The sequence below is a fragment of the Cucurbita pepo genome, chromosome LG18 (assembly GCF_002806865.2).
Source record: "Cucurbita pepo subsp. pepo cultivar mu-cu-16 chromosome LG18, ASM280686v2, whole genome shotgun sequence".
NCBI classification, from domain to species: Eukaryota; Viridiplantae; Streptophyta; class Magnoliopsida; order Cucurbitales; family Cucurbitaceae; genus Cucurbita; species Cucurbita pepo.
The window spans coordinates 4,837,752-4,854,283 of record NC_036655.1 but is presented as its reverse complement, the minus strand read 5'-3'; the positions used below and the strand labels follow the sequence as shown (position 1 = coordinate 4,854,283).

The following is a 16,532-nucleotide window of genomic DNA, read 5'->3' as shown; positions in this document are numbered from 1 at the left end:
CAAACTTGAATGATACCCTAACAAACCAAAGATGTAGCCAAGCGGCGCATCCAAGCCATGCTAGACGAACTCGAATGATACAAGAGTTGGGTGGCCTCAGCAGGCAAGCTTTGATCATTCTTTTTCCATTTTGGAAACTTATGGATGATTAGATTATGGCCATCCTCATAATCTTTAGAATCTTCATGCACAAATTTAACTTGACAATATAAAACAGAAACATGAGGACTAAAAATCATTCACACTGCCTCTGCTGTCATAACAAGTATTTATTTTCTTTTATGCTTCAAATTTTACATGGGGAGTGGTAGAATTGGATTACAAAATGTTACAACAAGGGGCCACGATTTGAAATCTCTCGACACGACATAATATCACGGTATCATTCTGAACCATCCACAAGAAGGATCAGAACCATCTAAATTGTGACCAGCAAAGGAGCAACTATCATCCCGTTTAGATTGAAACACCTCTTTCATTAAGAAGCAAACTGAAGTAAAACAAACAGCATTCATGAGAAAGTGAGATGGGGGCGGATTCCTTGTTCATCCTTGCAAGCCTTGAAATCAGCAAACAATTGAGATTCCCGTGTATGAGCCAGAATGATCAACTATAAAAAAGAAAATGATGCATTATCATCTCAAACACCAGTAAATGACTAAGCTTGGTTAAGATAGACAGAGACAGAGACAGAGGAGCATGTCTGGGTTATCCTGGACAATATCACACTTCTAACTTTCATTACTTCTAGAGATCTCAATTGGCCATGAATAAGGCGTCATCGCCCATGCAAGATATTGTAATCTAAAGTAAAATGATAAACCAATCACCAAACCAGATAGATTTCAATTTCTAGTGACTACTTTTTTAGATCTGATTTTAGAAATTAACATATCGCATAAGTTAAACAGGTTTCATGTAGGCTCTTAAGCTTCTTGTGCTGCGTGTTCTTATATTTCCTATAGGTCACGGGTTCGATCTTGCTATATACACGGATACTTTCCCTTAAGTCTTGTCTAGAAGAAAGCAGGTATCCTTGATTTACTCATATTAGATATGCACGCAGTCATACACAACTATGCTGGGGAACCAGAGACGGATGTTCTAGATGCCCAACATTGCGAACTAGCAAAGCTAAACAGTTGCTTTAAAAAAAAATCATATCTGGGCTGAAGGGAAAACATGGCTTACATTACATGTTTTAGCATGCAAACATGAAGTCTGAAATTTCCACTCCATCGCACCAAATGATAGATTTCGTTGCTAAGTCGAGATTGCGTCACGTGATTCTCAACAGTATATAGAAAGATATCAAAAGTTTTTAAAGGGAACGTAGTTCCATAACATACCAGATAAAATTTAGAAAGTTGCAAGTGGAGACCCTGCATCATTGAAGTAAGATGACAGGTCAATATCTGTATCTTCATACATCTTGATGAAAGGATGTTCCTGAAAATCACACAAGAGGTGAACAAAAATTTCAGATTTATTTTCTCTATTGTGCTGACATCTTGCTTATCAACATGTGGGAGGAAGAACTATATACCAAAAGTTCACGTGCTGACAGTCTATCCCTTGGGTCCTTTTGCACACTATTACATAAAAATAACCAGTTTCTGAGTTAGCATATGTAATGTGAAACACTTGAAATAAGCTAGAGTAAAAGAAAATACCTACTTACAGATACAAATTCCTAATTGAAGTTCATATAATGATCGACAAATTCTCAGCACAAAGGATCCGAGGAAAAGTTGGATTCTTACCATGCAGAAATGAATGAACAGAAGTTAGGAGTAAATTGGTCAGCCGGAGCAGAAGGAGGTTCGCCCTCAACAATGGCTTCCATAAGCTCATAAAAATTAACCCATCCTCCCTCTTGCTCTGGTGGGGAATAAGGAAATTTTCCGGTTGCACACTCGAGAAATATCAGGCCCAAGCTCCAAATGTCACTTTTATTATCATATTTTTCTCCAATAATTCTCTCTGGCTATAAATAACAATGCAAATGCATAGAGACAGACACCAGTCAGTTTTACACATGTTTAGAAGGAAAAACGTATAGCTCTTTCCAGAAAAAAAAAATGAAGGGAAGACAGACAGCCAAAGAATTGTATTTATGTGAATATATTGAGAAATGATACTCACAGACATATAGTTATACGTGCCAACAAAAGTATTAGCCTCTCCATATGTGCTTGCCATAATCGCACTGACACCAAAGTCAGTAATCTTGACTTCCCCTCTATGATTTATTAATAAATTAGAAGGCTTTAAGTCCCGATGAATGATGTGTCGTTCATGGTGAAGGTATGACAACCCCTTCAGCACCTATATTGGAAGGAGAAAAGGAGTTAAAAAGGAAGTCTACAATTATTTCCTAAATTTAAAAAGAACAAATTCTCTATATCCAAGCAGGTCTACCTACCTGCTTACAAAGGGCAGCAAGATATGGTTCTTGAACTTGTTTAACCTTTTTCAAAAAATCTGCCAAAGAACCTCCATCCATGTACTCTAGGATGATATATATAGAGCCATTATCATAGAAAGATTGGTAACAGACAACAATATAAGGGCACTGCGCTGATTGATTGATTTTCAATTCTTGTGCAATCTGCTTGCGGTGAGACTCCTCAATTTTCATCTGAATTACCTGAAAGTGTATTCATTTGATATATGATATGTTATGATTTTATCTTTTTGCTAATTAACGCGGATAGTTATTACTTTCTTTGTTGATTCTAAAATTTCTAATGGGAAGATTACAAGCAGGAATGTGAAACAGCTTGTCTTAAACGCTCACTGACAGCCTTAGTACAACAAAAAGCTATCCATTAATGTTCATATGGTAGAGTAGATTTAACTAGTTATGGTTCAAACTGCGAAAGAAAAACATATCTTCTTTTATTAACCAGCTTTTCGCTCACAAGCAAATAAGCTCAGAAATTCCATCAACTAAAATCCTCTCATTCCAATAAAGAAATCAACTAATGACATAGTCGTCAAGAAATTAAGGACCTTACAGAAAATAGCATCAAAATACTTGGAATTTAAAAAAAAAAAAGAAAAAAAAAACTTAAATTCTCATGAAATATCCAAACACTGTCAACTTTTTTAAAAGAGTCCAGCTAGATTAGAAAGGACGATTTCAAAGCAAATAACTATTGAATATGTTAGTTTCAGAAAACTGCAAAGACAGATGAAGGGGGGCTAGTCGTTCAGAGATTATAGACCTTCGATATAATGACGATTAAGATGTTCAAGCCACTATTTGAAGCATCAACTATAAAGTATATAAAGCACAGAAGTCAAAGGCAGACAATTTCTAGGAAGAAGATAACGTTTAAGCCGTGCAGTACCTTCAATGCAAAAAACTGAGCAGTCCATTTGTGCTGAACTAATTGCACGGTTCCACCATTTCCTTTTCCAATGACTTTAATTATGTCTATGTCTGCTAAACTCAGCTGATCATCTGTAGGCTTAATCGGAGGTGGCTGAACACATGGGTAGACAGAAAACAAGTTAGTATCCTAATATATACACACATAGTTCTCAAGGCAACATAGTCAACCACTTTTTCCCCTTTGATCCCTGTGTGTCTAAAAACAAACAAGTTTAGCATAGGAATCCGACATGTTATATACTTCAATTGATTGTATTCGATAATCATCTAGTTTTGTTTTCTAAAGATAAGCTTATAAATACTACTTCATTACGAGTTGTTTTGTTTTTTTTTTTTAAATCCGAACCAAGTTTTGAAAACCGAAAAAAAAAGAGTAATTTTCAAAAACTTATTATGTTTCTTCTTTTGGAACTTAGATAAGAATCTAAATATTTCTTTCAGAAAGTTAAAAGAGCATAGTAAAGAAATAGTAAGGAAACAAGAACATTTCTAGTAAGGAAACAAGAACATTTTCAGTAAGGAAACAATAACATTTTTTAAGAACTTAAACGAAAAACCAAATCGATATCCAACAGTCTTAGTTAACTAAGAGTTAGAACTAAATCTAAGTTCAATCACAAATGCAATCCATGGTTCATAAATCCATACTTCGTTGCAGAACATCTCTATCCTATGTAGCAAGAAATCGCGTAATTGAAAACTAGAGCACATTATTGTCCATCTAAAAATACACTGTGCTGCAAAACTGAGATTTCTTACTGCTTCAACTTCACTCTTGGAAACAATCCGAACCCCATCTCTGTTTACGAGCAGATCGCCATCCTTAAACGTGCCGCTCTGCGTTCTATACAAGAAAAAGAAAACCAAAATTCCAGATTCATCAGAACTTTCCACTTACGCAAACACAAACAGCGACAGAGAGAGAGAGAGAGATTACAGGAACTTCGCTATGGATTGGTCTTCTTGAGGGAGATTGAGCTTGAGGTTGAGGTTGTTGCTGAAGCCTCCCTTCCTCATTGATGGCAGATCTCTTCCAGGCAGCAACCGTGTAGAATTGATACTGGAATTGAAGCTTTTGAGTGATGAATCGATGATTGGGAGAGAGATATAATTCACAGAGACATCAAGAACAAGATGAATTTATGAAGTAAAACGATTATTGGAAAAGTGTCTAGTAGTAGTTGAAATGGATAGATTTGCAAAAATTAACGACAATTATCATATAAAATTCTAACACAAAACCCTAATGTTCGCCATTTTTGTCAGTCACAGCTGATTTAATTTTCAAAAAACACGCTTGCGCTTGATTGGAGGATGCGTGGCCGTTTACTTTTCTTCTCCCTTTCCCTTAATCTTTGACTTTTCTCTTTGTTTGAATTTTACCAACCATGTTCGTCCATTTATCAGTTTAAGCATGGTTCAACTGTTTACCGGTCTCCACACCTTTGTAATAAATGTTTCGTTCTCTTCTCGAAGTGGGATTTCACAATCCACCACTTTGAAAGCACAAAGTCACAGTCATGCTCGTCCAAGGCGTGTTGTTTATGGGCGCATGCACATGACAAGCCAAACCCTTTATGTCTTTCTAGGAACGTTTCGGAAAAATCATGTCTAGGCTTGCCAGACATGAAATGTCTCAGGATGTACTATGAGGGGATATGACTAGTTGTCAACTTCTCCCTACCAATAGTTATATATTGTGAGCCGTTGTTGTTACTCTCTTGCTTGCATATATAACGTCTCTTTCGAAAATCTATCTCTGCTCTCGTTTTCTAAAATCTTCTTCTTAAACTGAGGCCAGAGGCTTGAGCATACGTCGCTTGGCCATAGACGACGTAAGAACGAATTGGCTTAGCTCACTTGTAGTTAAAAAGTGAGTGCCGCATAATCGCAAGTCCACTACCATCAAGAGTGCGATTGTGACACATAGCGTCCTTGCTAACACACCAACCGATGACTAATTGTGATACCATTTGTAACAACTGAAGTCCACTGCTAACAGATATTGTCCGCTTTAGCTCGTTACATATTGCTGTCAGTCTTACAGTTTTAAAACAGTCTATTAGGGAGAGATTTTTGCACCCTTACAAAGAACACTTTGTTGCCCTCTCCAATCGATGTGGGATCTCACAATCCACACTCCATAGGAGCCCAACATCCTCACTAGCACACCGCTCCATGACTGGCTCTGATACCATTTACAACAATTCAAGCCCACCGCTGACAGATATTATCCATTTTTGCCTATTACATATCACCGTCACTCTTACAATTTTAAAACGTATCTACTAGAGAAAGGTTTTCACACCCTTCTAAGAAATGTTTCGTTTCTCACTTCAACCAATGTGAGATCTAACATCTCATCTCCAAATCGAGACACGAAACAAAAAAATAATTGATGGGCGTTTACGAGAAAAATAAATGGTGTAAAAAGGAGGTGGAGTTTACTGATTGGCTTAAGAACATAATCGAGAAGGAACAATTTACGAACCTTATCCCTAAACTTTTATTAGACTGCTAAAATAATAACCAAAGAAACAATCATTAAAATTCACACGTACCCCTCAAATAATTCAACATTAATCAAAGATATTTAATCATAGACATAAAATTTGTGTCACGCTCACTAACATAACATGCATATTATTATCCTATAAAGCAATGTTAAATAATTTGAAATTAGAGATGAAATGAAAATTAAATTATTCACTTAAAATTAATTAATCTCATAAATATATTAAATTAGAAAGCTTATGAGTTATTGGGCCAAATAGTGGCATTACATTTCCCTAATCTTACCTAACCAAAATTTTGTCCTAATCCATTTTTATATTATAAATATATTTTTATTTTATTATTAATTCCATTTTAAACGAATTGAAAAGGAAAGAGAGACATTGTTCTTCAAAATCAGAGCTCAACCACGCCATTTCATGGAGCCAAACAGCAGCGCACCACTGTCCTGGGCGCCGCCGATGCGCCGCCGTAGGTCCTCGTCTCCGCCTTTGATTTCTTTGCCGGTTTTGATTATTCTCTTGCCGACGCTGACTTTGATTCTCTTGTTCTTCGCGATCCGTCTGCTTCTTTCGCTCACGAATCAAGTTTTTTGGCCTAATTCGGTGAAGAAAAGCTGGGATTCGTTCAATGTTTTCGTTGTTCTGTTTGCGATTATCTGCGGCATTTATGGTAGACGAAAGGACGACGAATCGACCGCCGTTGACGTCGGAGAAAGCGGTGGTTCTGGTCGGAGAATGGTTGATGTGAACGGGGACTCGGAGTTATCGCAGCGGGGGTTTGAATTTGCAGAGAGGAGATTTTATGATTCGGTGATGAGAACGCCGGGAACGGCGGCGGTGGCGATGGACCTGAGGCAGGAATCACCGCGGGGAAATGGAAATGATGGGAATAAGTTCCTCTTCTTTGATGATTTTGAAACAAACAAGTTTCGTTCGCGGTCCTTCTCGTACAGAGCGCGAGGATGTGAAATAGAAGAATCGCCGGCGGAGATTAAGGATATTCCGGTTGATACGTTTGTGGCTAATTCGTCTCCGGCGTCTCACAGGATGAAGTCTCCCAATCACCAGCCTCCGCCGCCTCCGCCGCCGCCGCCAGTTACTCGAAGGAAATCGAGGCAGACTATCCAGAAAAAGGAGGAAGTTCGCGAGGTCAGTACGAATAATGCTGAAATCGCGAAGTCACAATCGCCGCCGCCGCCGCCGCCGCTGCCGCCGCGAACAGTTATTCCTCCGTCGCCGATTCGAGTTCGGCTGGAGGAGAAATTTCGAAAGAGTGAACGGAAGAAGACAAATGTTAAGAAAGAGATAGCAATAGCGTTGGCTTCACTGTATAGGAAGAGAAAGACGAAGCAAAAAGCTAGAGATATCTACGACGGCGATCGACACTCTCCAACCGATCAACGGCCACCGCCGCCGCCGCCGCCTCCACCTCCTCCTCCGCCTCCTTCTTTCTTCCGCATATTCAAAAAACAGAACAAGAACAAGAAAGCTCAGTCGGAATCTGCACCGCTTCCGCCGCAGCCGTCTGTCTCATCGTCATCCCGTTCAACAAAGAAGAGAAATCAGATCCCCCTTCCGCCTTCACCGCCACCGCCACCGCCACCATCATCACGGCAGCAAAATTCGACCGCTAGCCCCCGACCGCCTCTACCACCCAGGGTTCAAAATTCCACAGTCGAAAACCAAGTCATAAACAGCGCGGTACGGAATCCCTCAGAAACCATTCCACCGCCGTACAAAACGACGACGGACGTGAAATCCGGGGTTCGAAGCGATACCGTCGGGTCACGGAGCTCCGAAACGTTTCATTGCGGATCTCCTGAACCAGATAACGTCGGTTCGTCGTCGTCGACTAACGGGACGTCGGAGCCAGCCGTCGAAGTAAACGGAGTGGGCGGAGTGGGGCCGGTGTTCTGTCCCAGCCCGGACGTTAACATCAAAGCAGCAAATTTCATTGCCAGGCTAAGGGGCGAGTGGAGACTGGAGAAGATGAATTCGGTAAGGGAGAAAGAACTATTGGGCCAAGGCCCAAATTACGAACTAAGGGGGGCGGGCCTAGGCNTTTTTTTTTTTTTTTTTTTTTTTTTTTTTTTTTTTTTTTTTTTTTTTTTTTTTTTTTTTTTTTAATCTCTCAAAGCTGTGTGTATAGTTGGGTAAGTTTAGGTGCTTGTCTAGATGCACTCTTACCTATATACCCTATTTTCGGGTTTCATATGAATGAATCGATACCATATTAAAACGAGGGCGATCATAAGTTTAGTGGGTTAAAATTTATGCACTAAAGCTTCGTAATTAATTATTTAACTTTTATTATTTTATTTACAATTTAATATTATCCATTTAATTAAAATCTAAGATTATTAATGTAATTTTGAACGGTGCATGGTTGACATGTAAGAAGATTACGTTCAAGTAATAACCTAAATGGTCTATAGTATATGGATAAGGTTTGGTGCCTTATCATAGTAACAACTCTATTCATACGGTCCAATTTGTAATCGTTACAAATGATTTGATCCAAGTAGTTCAAATATGAATAAGGGTATCCTATCCAATAGAATTTGTATAAGACTGGACCAATAAATATTTAATTTTTTTTTTATAAATTCATTAATTGAGAAGATTAATATTTTACATGATACATAGACGACTCAATCTTAATCTTGAGTGAGTTATGAACTTTGAAGGTCTGTCCTTTAATTTGCATGGATGAGAATGACTTAAGTAGACGATTCAATATGTCTACCATTTTGAGAACTTAACCAAACACGGGATTGGGAACAAAATAGCATGAGATGTGGAATATCAGTTCGTACCAAAAGATAGTAGATGATTTGTTCTCAAAGTACTAATTTTGGAATTCGAACTAAAGTTGTCCCAGGAGAGACTTATATTGGATCAAGCAAATTATTCCTAAAAAATGAGTGGTACTCAAATCAACCATGTAATTATAGGGATAAAACAGACTTCTGATTTAACTGTAATTATAAACAACTCGAGAATGATTAATGGTTATATCGATGGACATAACATATCCTACCATGCATGAAAGTGCAACTTTAGTCTAACCTATAATTAATGAATGAAAATTGGATAATTAGAGAGTTTAATTAATTAATTTTGTATCTTTCTCGTTTATAATTTTTTGGTCTGCGCTAATTCAGAGCAATAAAAGTTCAATTTAATTGAAAGAAAATCTTAAAGTTTTAAAATTCATATTTAATATATTATATATTTATGAAAGAAAAAATATATTTAATTTAAAATCTTCGAATTAATATTTATATATTAGATAAGTTAAATATGAATAGAGAAAAAATACCTATTAAAATAGGAAAATATATTTATTGTTTTTTATACTTTAAATATTAAAATATTTAATTTATATTGATCAATTAAATAAATAGTATTTAATTTATATTGATCTATCAAATAAAAATATATTTTTTAAAAATTCGAATAATATGATTGGAATAATATGAGATATTTAAATATATTATTTGATAAAGATTCTTCGAGTCCTATTAATAGAATCCTTGTGTCTAACCATATACTATTCTCCCACATTTTTTCTCGAGAATAAAATTCTCTCTCCCGATAATTTTTTTGAAATTTTCACTCTTCAATCTTTATTTTGTTTCAAGAGGCTCCCACAAGCTTTGGACAATCTCAGTGTAATGTGGAAGAATTTCTAGTTGCAAGGAGCCTTGTAAGATACGGTTTCTACAGGTAGAATTCTTACTCTCGTATTTATTGTTTTCTTTTAATTTTTAATAAAATCAAGACGGTTTCAATGCTTCCGCTGAAGAGTTCATTCCTTCACCGTGTGTTTTACTTGGAACAATTATGTCTGGTGATTTAATTGATTTTTTTTCTATGATGCATGTGAGTGAAGACAAAACATATTAAAATATTCCCTAAGATATACAGTAGAATGTCGAGACACATAGGTGACAAATTAGTAAAATATCGTGTTAACACATACCAATGTGCATATTAAAATTTTGGAGGTATTAAATTCTTCCATTATTCATTAGAAGCGTGCATATTAAGTTGGTTGTACTTGTGCTCGAAACGTTCATAACATAATATTATAATTTTATTTTATTAAAAAGGTATTTAATTATAAATGTTTATTATTATTATATAACAAGTAATAGATTCTTTAAACTTTATAAAAATAAAATAAAAAATAAAAAAAAAACTGAAAATAATAATAATTAAAAAGAGAAAAAATAAATAAAAATAAAAAATAGATTTTTATGTGAACTCAGACGGCTTCGTTAATACGCTATACGGATAGTTTGGGGATTGAATCCGTACAGCGACGTCGTCGTTTTAGTTTACTTTAATTTCCCTCTTCTTTCCCGCATTGAGAACTGAGAAATAATGATCCGACGTGCTAGGGCTCTACTCTAAGCGTCACCCCCAATTCACTGAGACGACACACCGACTGTGACCCGATGAAACTCGCCGGTCTCAAATCCGTTGAGAACGCTCACGAAGAGTCTGTATGGGCGGCGACTTGGATTCCGGCCACCGACAATCGCCCTTCCCTCCTCGTCACTGGCTCCCTTGACGAGACCGTCAAGCTCTGGAAGTCTGACGAACTCGACTTGGACCGCACCAACACTGGCCACTGCCTCGGCGTTGTTTCTGTTGCTGCTCATCCTTCCGGTTACATTGCTGCCTCTGCTTCCCTCGACAGCTTTGTTCGCATATTTGAGGTCGATTCCAACTCCACAATCGCCACTCTTGAGGCACCGCCTTCTGAGGTCTGGCAAATGCGCTTCAATCCCGAGGTAGTTTCTTGCGACTTTTTTGCTTTGAATTCTCGGTGTTTTGATTTTTGTTCTTTTCTGAATTTTCTTTTGCTGCTCACTTATTTGAGGATGAAGTTAAGAATTTGAGATTGTTTTGCCGTTTACGGATAGCACTCAACTTGTTTGGCTGTGATTTTTGTGATTCAGATCGTCTACTTTTTATTAGAGGATTTTGCTAAGAATTTAAAACTATTTTTCCGTTCACGTAACCTGATTTGGACATGAAAGTTCTCTATTGCAATAATCTTCCAATAGCTTTTGCATTTGCTTGTGTCATTTAGTGCTGTGTAGTTACTTAGATCTTATAAATTTTCATGAGGAAGAAAGCTCCCTGGATTCAATTATCTTTAGAAGTTACCTTCCCAGCCAAATTTAACAACTAAATAAGTTACATTGTCTAGTGAGAATAATCAAGAACGGAGACTCACAGATATCTAAAAAAACAAGTTATTATCCTTAGTGTTCATATCTCTCTGTTAGAAATGCGAATCTAGATAGTAGCTTCTTCATTTGTTATGGTTCTTTCTTTGTGCAACTTACAAGATGCCTGATTTATTGAATTTCAGTTTGATCACCGACTTTCTTCTCAAAAAAGTTGGTAAATTGACTTGATTCTTAAATGAATGAAATGTCTGTCGATGACTGTGGTATGGTGAAGTATAGCTGCTCATTGGTCATTTTTTTCACCAGTATATCTTTATTCATTTAACTCGGATCAACGGTTCGCTTTTATTGAAATTTTACTGAAACGAAGGTTGTCTATCAATTATTTTCATATGCAAATTAGCCCTTTAAATGCAGGAATTGGAATGCCATTTGTGACGGTGACCCTTGATAGATGTTGATTGTTAACAAATATTTCATCACGATTACTATCGTAGTTTATAGTCGACAAAAACAGAGAAAAAATATCATGCCTTTAGTGTTGTGTTGTTCGAAACGTTTGCATTTTCTGCTTGTTGTGCACATAGGTAATTCTAATGGTTCTCTTCACATTAGGACATATGTCAATAGCTGTGAACATTCCTAACTCAATTCTTTTTTATATGCTCGAACTCGTGGTTCCAGTGGGCTTATCAATTTATCAGAACATTGTTTGTTATCATATATGAAACCTTGCATTGTTTTAGCTTTATGAAAACCTGTTGTTTCTTCCAAAATAGCAACTTTGTTCTTTATGTTCATAAACTTAGCTAAATCAAGGAGAGCAATGTTTCAGTTTTGTTCACTCTGACCAGAAAAGAAAAACCACAAAAATCAGTTGATCTGTTTCACAGTTCATGCCCAAACTTAACAGTAACCTTTGCATCAGGGTACCATGTTAGCAGTTGCTGGTGGAGGTAGCGCATCAATTAAGATTTGGGACACAAGCACATGGAAGCTGGCTGCAACTCTATCAATTCCTCGCCCAGAAGGACCTAAGCCCACTGATAAAACTGCTAGCAAGAAGTTTGTACTTTCAGTAGCATGGAGCGTTGATGGGAGGAGACTTGCATGCGGTTCAATGGATGGAACCATTTCAGTCTTTGATGTAGCTCGCGCAAAGTTCCTACACCACTTGGAAGGCCACTTCATGCCGGTGAGATCCCTTGTGTATTCGCCTGTTGAGCCACGGCTACTCTTCTCAGCCTCGGACGATGCTCATGTGCACATGTATGATGCGGAAGGGAAAACTCTGATTGGAGCCATGTCCGGCCATTCAAGCTGGGTATTGAGTGTTGATGCAAGCCCTGATGGCGCTGCTGTTGCAACAGGCTCTAGCGACAGAACTGTTAGGCTTTGGGATCTCAACATGAGGACCGCCGTTCAGACAATGACTAACCATAGTGATCAGGTCTGGGGGGTTGCGTTTCGACCACCTGGTGCTGGCGTTCGGTCTGGTCGACTTGCTAGTGTGTCTGATGACAAGAGCATCTCCCTTTATGATTATTCTTGAAGCAGCAGACAGGCAAGGGCTGTTAGTAGTTTTGTTAGAAAGCAATTGCTGTCCGCTGCTTCATCTTTAGCTGTTGCCCAAACTAATCGTTTTATTTCTAAATTAAGTTGCTTGTCTTTTAGTTATTATAACATTATAACATGGTGTTATTATATTCAATGATAGTATTCTGTTGTGAACTTCGTTTAACCTGCGTTCATTTGCCAGATTTGGAATCAAGGGCCAAATTTTATTACTAGGTAAAGTAGAGCAACAGAAACTAAAAGCCAGCCGAGTCGAAAGCGATAATCTACAAGGTACTACACTTTAGACATTGGAGCCTTTTGTAGTAAATAATCTTTAAGTACATCCATGACACTCCCATAATCAGCCTTCACTTGAACAGGTGGGTTAGCAAATTGGCAAGCCATGTCTGGGATTTCCTTGGAGTGATAGTCGATTTTTGACTGTGTAAACTTCAGGCCATGAGCAGTGCTCACCACCACCGTCCTGTCGGTCGGGCTGATGACCCCTTGGTTTCTCAGCTTGATCAAAGCCGTTAGTGCCACCCCTGTGTGAGGGCAAATGAACATCCCAGTAGAGTCAGCTTGTGCCATTGCATCCATTAGTTCCTCCTCTGTTGCTTCCTCGACGATGCCATTCGAATTTTGTAGAGCACAAACAGCTCTATCTATGGAAACAGGATCCCCAATCTGAATGGCCGAGGCGAACGTCGAACTTGCTTTCACAGCCTTGAAATCTTTCCACCCGGATTTGTAGTGTAAATACAGAGGGTTAGCATTGGCTGCTTGTGCACAAACAAGCCTAGGAATCCTGTCAACAAGGCCAAGCTCTTGGCACATCTTGAATCCTTTGTAAAATGCATATATGTTCCCAAGATTGCCTCCTGGAATGATCACCCATTCAGGTACTGCCCAATCAAACTGCTGTAGAATTTCAATGGCAGCAGTCTTTTGCCCTTCGAGCCTCAAACTATTCAAGGAATTGGCCAAGTAAATGGGCAATTCTGCTGTAACTTCCCTAATTAGCTTCATGCAACCATCAAAATCAGTGTCTATACTCAACACAAAGGCTCCATTTGCAATGGGCTGAACTAACTGTGCCATGGAAATCTTGTTTGCAGGGAGGAAGACGATTGAAGGGATCCCTGCAGATGCGCAGTAGGCCGAGAGTGCGGCCGATGTGTCTCCGGTCGATGCACAACCGACTCCGACGACGGGGCGTTTCAATTTCCTCAGCCGGTTCACTTGGCTGACCAAAACAGTCATGCCCAAATCCTTGAAACTCCCAGTGTGGCTAATCCCACAGTGTTTTACCCATAAATCATTCATACCCAGAAACTGTTTGCCAAATCTCTCAGCCCAAAATAGGTTCGAGTTACCTTCGAAGGCGCTGACGATATCATCGGGGTCAATCTCCGGCAACACCCACTCCTTCTTGCTCCACACACCGGACCCATAAGGCCATGTGGTTTTCCCCACGCGTGAATCGAAGAGGTTGCGCCAGTACGCGCCGTCGAATTTCTTCAAAGCTTCCATGTCGTGCTGAACGTCGAGCAATCCACCAGATCGGCTCCGGTAAACGACCTCGTCAAGCGAGTACCACTCAGACGAGTCGGCGCCGGCGTTAAATGGCACGTACTTGGCCGAGAAGTTGCTACGGTCTTCTCCGGAGGCTGCACGATGGCGCCGTGCTTCGTCTTTGATGTTCTCGTCGGCAGAGCGGCGGTTCTTGGTGGTCGACAATGACGGAGAGCCATTAGTCGGCGTGGAGGAAGACGAATCGGAAGAAGCGGATGGTCGTCGGATTCTGAGAATGGGATTGCGGAAATTTGGGTTGGCTTGGAGCTTGGGCTTGTAAGAGGGGAAAGAAATGGCGGGGTTTAACAGCGAAGAGGCAGCCATTCTGAGGCGGCGGCGGCAGCGGCGGCGGCGATAATGTCTTAAAACAGGGCTGCTTTGATTATAACTCCACTTCCAGACCTTCCTTTTAACCTAGCAAAACGAGCACGATTACAAAGAAAAAAAAGGCCCGCTGAAGGCCCACTCCCAACATCCCTCCACCGTCCGCGTTCGAACCGTACAACGTCCATGGTTATCAAATTAGTGAACCTTGTGTCCATGAGCTTTGCTCTCCAACGAACCAGTCGACTGTGTTCGAGCCCAAGCTGAGACCTCGCCACCATTGGCTGGATGGTGGCAAGGTTTTGGGATACATGGCTCATCATGGGCTCGAGGCCAGCCAATGTGTTGGCTATGAGACAGATGATGGGTGACCTTGTGTCGATCATCATGGCTACGCGTAATCACTACTCTTATCTTGATTTCTTTGAACAAAGTTGATAGCTTAACTTCTACATTTAAAGTTGAAAAAGTTTCGTTTGGTTTGTTTTTTTTTTTTTTCTCAAGCTGTGGTTGGAGTTGAGGATATGCTCTAAAAATTATCGTTTTAAAGGGTGACGGGGAGAGAGTGGAGAGATCTCTCGAGTTATCTAAACGGAACTGGGACTAGGGTTATATTTCTTATTCTTGTCCTTGTCCTACTTCACTTTATATGTGTTAAAATCTGAGATGGGAATGGGTATGTGAAGGTTTTCTCGTCCTCACTCTACTTCGTGGATATCTCTATGTCTTGATTCCGTAAAAATAAGTGGAGAATTTTGCAACAATGAAGATTGAAATATGAGATAGGAGCGGGTCTGAGGAAGACTTTCCTATCCGTACCATACTCTGCCTCATGAATACCTCTAAGTGCCACGTTGGTAAATATTTTAGTCTCGGAGTAAATACAATGTGGAAGGAACTTAACTAATGTATTGCAATACGTGTCAAATGAATTGTTTGGTTGTATAAGGGTAAAATACGTAATTGCACATACACGTCACATTGCAAAATTGTTAGTAATCAATTTAAAAACGCCATTACTTTATCAAATTTACAATTTTATTTTGCATAAATTAAAGGTTTAAAAATAAACAATTTTGAGTTATCTAAAAAATTTCTTCAACCAAATCAAGTGTAATTTGAAACCCATATTTCGATCCAAGATGTTTCTATGATACTCATAACAATTCACATCGGGACATTTCCATGATACTCGTAACAAAGTCAACATTTAGACTATATTAATCAATTGTTAGATGAACACGACTCTCCACACCCATATTTCGATCCAGGACGTTTCCATGATACTCGTAACCAAGTTAACATTTAGACTATATTAATCAATTGTTAGATGAACATAACTCTCCACAATGACATGATATTGTCCACTTTGAGCATAAGCTTTGCTTTGGGCTTCTCCAGAAAGCCTCAATCCCTAAATTAGCGGATGTGAGACTTTCATCCAACGTCAATAACTTAAAATATATATATATATATATATGAACGATAATAAAAAGTACATCAAATTATAGATCGGAACGTAGTTAATTAAAAAATATTAAGAAGCTAATTAAAAATAAAAGGAAAAAGTCGAATTGGAGTTGAATATATGACGAAGATTGTGGAGATAATTACCTTAAAAGAATATGAAACATAATATCATTTATTTGAAATATAAAGAAAAAAAATGACTTTTTTAGGGAAAATGTGTGACTAAATTAAATACTCACCGTATCTTCTTCCCGCCCCCCGAGTATCAAGGCGCCAACCAATAATTAGCAGGCATCAGATTGGCAGTGACGTCATATATTCCCTCCATTTAAATGATTTGATTTACCTCCAAATTCACCACATGTTGACCTGACCCGACACGAATATTTTAGTCGACTAAATGAGAATCGAAACTCGAAACTTATTACTCTCGTTCTACACTGTAAACTTAGGTTTTGAATTCCATTTGTCCATGTGAGGCTA

General features: G+C 38.6%; 4 protein-coding genes across 4 annotated transcripts; 2 read left to right on the top strand and 2 right to left on the bottom strand.

Moving 5' to 3' along the window:
• Positions 1-222: 222 nt before the first annotated feature.
• LOC111780358 (mitogen-activated protein kinase kinase 2-like) lies at positions 223-4,684 on the bottom strand. The gene is made up of 9 exons (XM_023660734.1): positions 4,338-4,684; positions 4,160-4,244; positions 3,357-3,491; positions 2,426-2,650; positions 2,146-2,328; positions 1,764-1,987; positions 1,547-1,592; positions 1,350-1,449; positions 223-610 (listed from the first exon to the last, which is right to left on the bottom strand). The coding sequence occupies exons 1-8, from the start codon at positions 4,415-4,417 to the stop codon at positions 1,360-1,362; spliced, it is 1,068 nt and encodes a 355-aa protein (XP_023516502.1). The 5' UTR covers positions 4,418-4,684; the 3' UTR covers positions 223-610; positions 1,350-1,359.
• Positions 4,685-6,310: 1,626 nt separating this feature from the next.
• Positions 6,311-9,649, top strand: LOC111780536 (serine/arginine repetitive matrix protein 1-like). Its single transcript, XM_023660961.1, has 2 exons — positions 6,311-7,975; positions 9,561-9,649. The coding sequence occupies exons 1-2, from the start codon at positions 6,334-6,336 to the stop codon at positions 9,647-9,649; spliced, it is 1,731 nt and encodes a 576-aa protein (XP_023516729.1). The 5' UTR covers positions 6,311-6,333.
• A 617-nt stretch (positions 9,650-10,266) lies between these two features.
• On the top strand, positions 10,267-12,857 carry LOC111779917 (WD repeat-containing protein VIP3). The gene is made up of 2 exons (XM_023660109.1): positions 10,267-10,718; positions 12,052-12,857. The coding sequence occupies exons 1-2, from the start codon at positions 10,380-10,382 to the stop codon at positions 12,673-12,675; spliced, it is 963 nt and encodes a 320-aa protein (XP_023515877.1). The 5' UTR covers positions 10,267-10,379; the 3' UTR covers positions 12,676-12,857.
• A 26-nt stretch (positions 12,858-12,883) lies between these two features.
• LOC111779915 (threonine synthase, chloroplastic) lies at positions 12,884-14,978 on the bottom strand. Its single transcript, XM_023660108.1, has one exon. It carries the CDS (start codon positions 14,577-14,579, stop codon positions 12,975-12,977), a length of 1,605 nt encoding a protein of 534 aa, XP_023515876.1. The 5' UTR covers positions 14,580-14,978; the 3' UTR covers positions 12,884-12,974.
• Between the last annotated feature and the right edge of the window lie 1,554 nt (positions 14,979-16,532).

Coding starts and splice junctions, on each gene's coding strand:
- LOC111779917 (XM_023660109.1), top strand. CDS start 10,380: ATGAAACTCGCCGGTCTCAAATCCGTTGAGAACGCTCACGAAGAGTCT. Junction 10,719..12,051: donor AAATGCGCTTCAATCCCGAG/GTAGTTTCTTGC, acceptor CCTTTGCATCAG/GGTACCATGTTAGCAGTTGC.
- LOC111780358 (XM_023660734.1), bottom strand. CDS start 4,417: ATGAGGAAGGGAGGCTTCAGCAACAACCTCAACCTCAAGCTCAATCTC. Junction 1,988..2,145: donor GCACGTATAACTATATGTCT/GTGAGTATCATT, acceptor TGTTATTTATAG/CCAGAGAGAATTATTGGAGA. Junction 1,593..1,763: donor TGTTCATTCATTTCTGCATG/GTAAGAATCCAA, acceptor TTTATGTAATAG/TGTGCAAAAGGACCCAAGGG.
- LOC111779915 (XM_023660108.1), bottom strand. CDS start 14,579: ATGGCTGCCTCTTCGCTGTTAAACCCCGCCATTTCTTTCCCCTCTTAC.
- LOC111780536 (XM_023660961.1), top strand. CDS start 6,334: ATGGAGCCAAACAGCAGCGCACCACTGTCCTGGGCGCCGCCGATGCGC.